We start from the raw sequence: 6,000 nt of genomic DNA, 5'->3' as shown, positions 1-6,000 counted from the left end.
CATATGCTTCCCCCCACCGTACCTCTCTCCCTCCCCGCTGTCAACGTGAGCAGCGGCTTCCATCCCTTGGTGGAGATAGGTAGGTAGGTGTTAGAATTATCCCCGTTTCACAGAGGACGGAACTGGGGCTGGGAGGGCGGGGGACCTGCCCAGCGACAGCGCACACCGATGGTGGGCGCTGGTGGGCGCTGGTGCTGGTGCGGTCACGTGTGCGGAGCCTGACTCGCGGTGGTTTAGCGAAGGGGGCATGAACGTTTGGGCTGCCTAGCCAGCCTAGGGGTGGGGTCTCCGCCGGGGCGGGGCGAGGGAGGAGGGGCTGGCGCCGCTGCTGCCACGCAGTGCTTCTGCCCTCCCCGCGGGCCGAGCTGCTGTAGCCTCGCAGGGCCGTGGGGTTCGCCTCTCCCACTTCACGTGTGCGCGCGCCGCCCGCCCTCACACGGCAGCCCCGCGCGCTCTGCCGTTTCTTTCATCTCTCGGCGCTGTGCCGGCAGCTGCTCGCCGAGCCTGCGGCCAGGGCCCTGGCGTGCGGGGCGGGCCTCGGCGGGGCCCAGCGCCCCGGCCCGGGAGGATGCGGCCCGGGGTGGCCCGAGAGCTGAACAGGGCCCCCAAGCCGGCCCCCGCGGACCCCGGCCTCCGGAGCCCTAGCCGCCGCTCTGCCCCCAAGAGACATGACTTCCAAACCGCATTCCGACTGGATTCCCTACAGGTACGTGGGTGCTGGTCCTCACACTCCACTGCTGAGGGCATCGGTCAGGGTCGAAGGCGCCGGGCCCAGCGTGCGGGTTACCCTCTCCATCTAACCCAGAACCGGGAGCGCAGATTGGAGGTGCTTGTCCTTCCCACCCCAACTTTGGGGGCCCCAGCAGACTGAACCTGCCTCCCCTGCTCTACCCCTTATCCTTCAGGGATAAGCAGCCTGAATGATGCCAGTGCCCTGGGATGCCAGTGCTCTAGGCCTGCGTGAGCCTTATCGGGTCTAGGAGGTCCATGTGGCCTCCTGCGGAGATCGCGCACATTGACGAGAGCCCCCTTCTGGGCCCAGCACAGTGGCTCACTGGCCAGTATAGCTAGCACAGCCTTGCATCTGCCGCCATGTACTCACAAGACTTCGAGCACTGGGCCAAAGATGCTCCTGCTGGTCCGTTCACCTACTTCACATCTCTAGGACACAAAAAACTGTCCTAGAGACAGTTTTTCTGAACCACGAGCCTGGGCGGCTCGTATTACACATGCATCATGTATCTGTATACACACATGTATGCACACATGCTCACACAGGTGCTACATATTTGTGTACATACACATATTGTATTTGGAGAGTACTTGACACCTATGACCCACTCACAAGTACTATTTATATCTGTCAGAGACTCAGAAATCCTCTTGCTAACAGGACTGTATCTGGACACACACCAACTCACAATGCATAGACCGGCTTTTACATGCTGAAAGAGCACTCAAGAACTCAGGCACACTCAGGGAAGCACAGTCAATGCTGTGGTGTGACTCAGTGACAGCTAGGCTTTCCCACCTGTGGAGGCTGGGGTGAGGAGAGGTCTCTGGGGCTTCACAGAGATGCAGGCCTTTCCCCCATCCAGTCTACCCAATTCTCTCCATTACCACCGGAAAGGAGCTCATTGCCATGGCAGCGTCAGATCCTTGGCCACTCATTGGCTCCTTGGTTGCCATGGAGCTGCGGGGCCCTCTCTAGGCCTCCCAGAGAGGCATGTGTGTGAAAAGGGTCCCTGACTGCTAGAGTCCACTGTGTTCTGGCCCACTCAGGTGCACATGATTGTGGGTGGTAGAAACAGACCTGCAGCATCTGCCTTGTAACAGCCTGTTCTCGGGGAGGGGGGTGGACGCCTGATTGCAGTGATTGATAGAAAATAAATTCTGAAAGAGCTCTTCTGTGAGTCTGTCCAGACAGCATCCAAGATGGAAACCAGCTAGAACCGCCTGAGGCTTTGTTAAAGCAGATCCTTCCACGAACGAGCACCTGCCACTGGCGTAGGGATTCAAGGTTTTCATGAGAATTGTCTCTAATCTCGACTCCTTTGGGGGCTTCACGTCTTTCCAGGTTAGGATTTGTGGGTGCCTCTCCCACCAACACACATGTGAACGCACAAGTCACGTAATTTTCCTGCAGACGCACATAACTACACCTTGGCGTCTCACATAGACCCGGGAGATAGTTCCATCAGGGGCCTGCAGCCGGGCCCACTCACAAGAGCTGCTGCCTCGAGGGGCATCCAGGCTGGGGGCACAGGTAGTTTCTGGAGCATCCTGGCTTTTTGACACATGTGGAAAATGTGTCAAAAATCTCTTCTGACCTTGTAGAAGACAGTGCCACCCCACAAAGTACCATTAACCTTTTCTTGACACCTAGCAGAGGTGCTTGGACAGTGCATGTGGGCCGAGTGGCCTCTGGTGCTGTGGTGGAAGTATCTGTGTGGGGGTTCAGGTGGTGGGGTGGTGGCCGGCAGGCTACCTTAGGGAGGGAAAGAGCAGCACTTGTGGCTGCGAATGGGGTGATGTGTTTAGCGTCTGGCAAACTGGGGGCCAGGCTAGCTCATTGTTTAAGGAAGCCACTCCCAGGAGCCAGGGACCAAAGCAAGTTGTAGAGTGATTGCACGGGCCTTAGAAAAAGCCTGCCTCTGGAAAAGTGGGTTGTCTCCGGTTCTGTCCACCAGTCAGCGCTCAGGGTGCTGGCATTGTACGAGGAGTGATTTGGCACTTGCCCGGCCCAGGCCCAGGCCCGGCCCCTGCTCCTGTTCCTTTCTGGGCTCCACACTCCACCTTGAGTACAGAATTCTGCCACCCCAGAAACCCAGTCCTGAGGAGCAGCTTGACACCGATGTGGCCCTCCTGCTCACTGTCTGTTGTTCTGCCATCCCAGCCTCCTTGCTCTGTGGCAGGGAGGGTAGGTGTGGGGTGGGGGGTGTGCTGCACTTAGACGTTGCCAGAATCTCTTCTGCCTCACCGGGGTCTTTCTGAGCATGCATTGAGCCCACGAAAGCGCTGGACGTGGGTTCTGGCTTCCAGAATGGGGAGACCTGGGCTGTGAGGAGGAGATGCACCTGCCTCTTGCATACACTGGGCTGCTGACTGCAGTCACAGCCACATGCCTGGCTGTGAGAAAACCGAGGCAGGAGACAGGCACTGCAGTTTACTTGCAGATGCCGGGGGTGGGCACATGTGCATGGGCTTCACCGTGAGGTTTCCCTGAGGTTACCGCATGTTGGCTGCAACGTGTCGTTTGGTTTGGGGGTGGGCGAGAGGTCTACGGATTTCTCGTCAGCTCTGCCAGTGGGAGTTCTGCCCCCTCTGCAGGCTTGCACCTGCGCTCCCCAGGCCTGGCTCATTTCCTCTGAAACAGTGACAGTTGCTGATAATCTTCTTAAGGGTAATTGTGGCTCAGTTTTAATGATCATGGATTAATCTCACATCCTGACTTTAGAAGGAACCATTTAGTTTATAAAGTTTAACAATTGGAATAATTTGCCTTTTTTTTCTATCGTTACAACTAAGTCCATTTCTGCTATTTTCTCTTCATTTGTGTTCTTGAGGAGTGTTAAATGCCCCTAGTTCGTGACCTTACCACCGTTAGTTGTAGGTGGAACACCGAGAGTCGGGAAGGACTGTGCTGGGTGGCAGTGACAGCCCCCTTGTCCTCAGGGCTGTCTTCCTGGTCCTGCTGCTGGTGCCTGGTGTCTTTTTCACTAGCCCATGAACTCCTAGAAAGCAGGGACCTCATGTGGTGCCTGGCTGTGTGCGTGTCTCTGTGCCCGGCACGACCCAGCACAGGCACGATGCCCACTACTTTGAATCAAAGTGGCACCCACAGGTAGCTTCTGAGGACTTCTTGGCTTTTGGGCTCCACCCAGGTTCTCTGCACCCTGAGGGATGTGGCAATCCCCCTTCAGTGGGGCTTCCTGAGAGCTCCAGGTCAAAGAGCAAGGGTCTTGGGCTGGAAGGGCGTCCTGTGTGAATGCTCCCTGTGCACGCCGGGGGACAGGACGGCCTTCCAGCAGATGCCGGCTGTGACTCTTAGAAAGGGCTTCCTGAGGGTGAGCCTGAGTGTGTCTCTGGGTTCCCCTCCTCTTGGCCCTTGTTAGGATCCTCCCGCCAGTCCCTCACTCTGCGTTCCAGGAGCAGAATGACAACTGACTAAGCAAGACTCCTGGCTCTCGAAGTTCTGCCTTTGGGGAGCCCCCAGTCCCCAGATGCTGTGGCCACCACCTTGCCGGGCGGTGAGAAGGGAGAAGGAGCAGAACCTGTGCTCCTAGCTCCATGGGGAATCTCTCTCCACTCCTTCCCCAAGCCTTCTTAGGGTGCCCTCTGCCTGGGGTGGAAGGAGCAGAAGAAATACAAGGTGGATAGGGTCCCTGTGGATGCCCACAGCCTGCTCTGCCCGCTCCCAGCCTGGGGCCAGCAGCCACAGGCAGCATCTGTCCCAGGTACAGCCGGAGCAGAGCGAGGCTGCTGTTTCCTCCCTCGGGACCCCTGCTTCCGGACCCTCCCTGTCCCATGGGATGGCCTTGACTCACTGACCAGGAACCTCGAGGCCTCTGTAAACAAACCCCCAAGTCTTCCTCAGGCTGACATCAAGCGCCGTCCTGCCTGTGTGGGCAAGACCTGGGTGTTAGGACCCACACGTGAGACTTGACCTTCTTTCCCTGTTAGGTTTCCACTTGTCGGAACCTTTGCTAGTTTTTCAAGGTCTTCTGAATTCCTGCTGTCTTAGCGCACAGGTTAGTACCTCATTACCTTTGTATCACTGGAGAGGCCTGCCGTGTCGTCCTTCAGGTCGTTGGTAAGCATGCTAGCCAAGAGAGGCAAGATGCTAGAAACCTCCTGTGACTCTGGCCGAGACCTCTGAATGTTCGTCCCAGTGGACTAGCGTGCCGCTTGCCCACGGGTTGTCATTGGTTGCTCGTCCCTGCAATTCCATGCGGATGCCTTTCTGATGGGCCTGAACACATGCACCCTGACTTGCTTGGAACTTGGGCTTGCTCCTCGTGGCCACTTGCCTTCTAGGTACTCAGACCACCCGTCCAGCTGCTCAGTGAGCCCCCTTCACAGTCTTGCCGGAGACCTGAGTTGACGCACTGATCCACAGACCGTGGTTTCTTACCCATCTGAACATAAGGCTGCATTTGCACAACTCCAGCCTCGTAGCAACTGCCTGCATTCTTTATTGTTTCGGGGAGGTCACCAGTTGTGGCTCGTGGCCCTCAGGTGCATGGCCAAGCATCAGCGTTACCTGTGTCACTTGCTGTTAAAGAGAGTGAGGGGGGAGTGAGTCTGAGGCATCTTCGCCAGCAGTTCCAAAAGTCCCCGGGCAGGGCCGAGTGCCCCCAGCAGTTGTAATGCACCTGGTATGGCCGTGAATGGAGACACCTCATCCCGAGACTCCTGTGAGCAGCGAGGCCCCTCCCTTCTGGAGCTGCCCATGCCCTCCCCACCCCGTCCCCACCCGCAGGGCGTTTCATCAGGGGTGCTGACCTGCCTGCCTTTAGATTGTCCGATAAAACAAGGATAACAGACAGCATAGCTATAGCTCTCTGGTGGGAATGAATCAGAATCATATCTTTTTAATAATCAGCTCGGCAAACAGTATGTTCTCGGTGTGCTGCGGATTTTCAGTCATCGGTGTGTGTGCTGTGGGGTAGCACGGCTGACAGTTGCCGCGGCAGGCGGTGGGGGCCTGGGTGAGCTGAGGAGGCAGGGGGGGCATCTGGCACGGGCGCAGGGGTTGTAACCAGGCACCCGAGGTGGGCTTCCCTCCTCCCCACTTCCCTTTGCCCTGGGTCCAGCATGGCCAGCTTCCGCTGTGACCAAGTGGGAAGGATGAAGTGGGCGTGGTTGTGCCCCTTGGTTGGCCTGGTCCCTGGGCCCATGGTCAGCTTAGGTGGGTTAGCTGGAGCACACAGGGTGTGTCTAAGAAGCAGGGAATTCAGCTTCCTAAGTATCTTGAGCGTGTCTCGTTTCTCCAGCCCC

At 57.5% G+C, this 6,000-nt stretch overlaps 1 protein-coding gene across 2 annotated transcripts in view; it reads left to right on the top strand.

Moving 5' to 3' along the window:
• Positions 1-366: 366 nt before the first annotated feature.
• TUB (TUB bipartite transcription factor) overlaps positions 367-6,000 on the top strand; it is a 24,815-nt gene continuing 19,181 nt past the window's right edge. Inside the window, exon 1 of one of the 2 annotated variants that reach the window (XM_037050145.1) lies at positions 367-706. In XM_037050145.1, coding sequence (XP_036906040.1) covers positions 669-706 — 38 coding nt within the window. In that variant the 5' untranslated portion in view covers positions 367-668. The remainder of the gene's footprint in view (positions 707-6,000) is intronic. The other variant, XM_037050147.1, reaches the window with a different exon arrangement.

The sequence above is a fragment of the Sturnira hondurensis genome, unplaced genomic scaffold (assembly GCF_014824575.4).
Source record: "Sturnira hondurensis isolate 20B ecotype Veracruz unplaced genomic scaffold, ASM1482457v3 Scaffold0006505, whole genome shotgun sequence".
Taxonomy (NCBI): Eukaryota; Metazoa; Chordata; class Mammalia; order Chiroptera; family Phyllostomidae; genus Sturnira; species Sturnira hondurensis.
The sequence above is the reverse complement of the archived record's forward strand: the minus strand, read 5'-3'. Positions and strand labels throughout refer to the sequence as shown.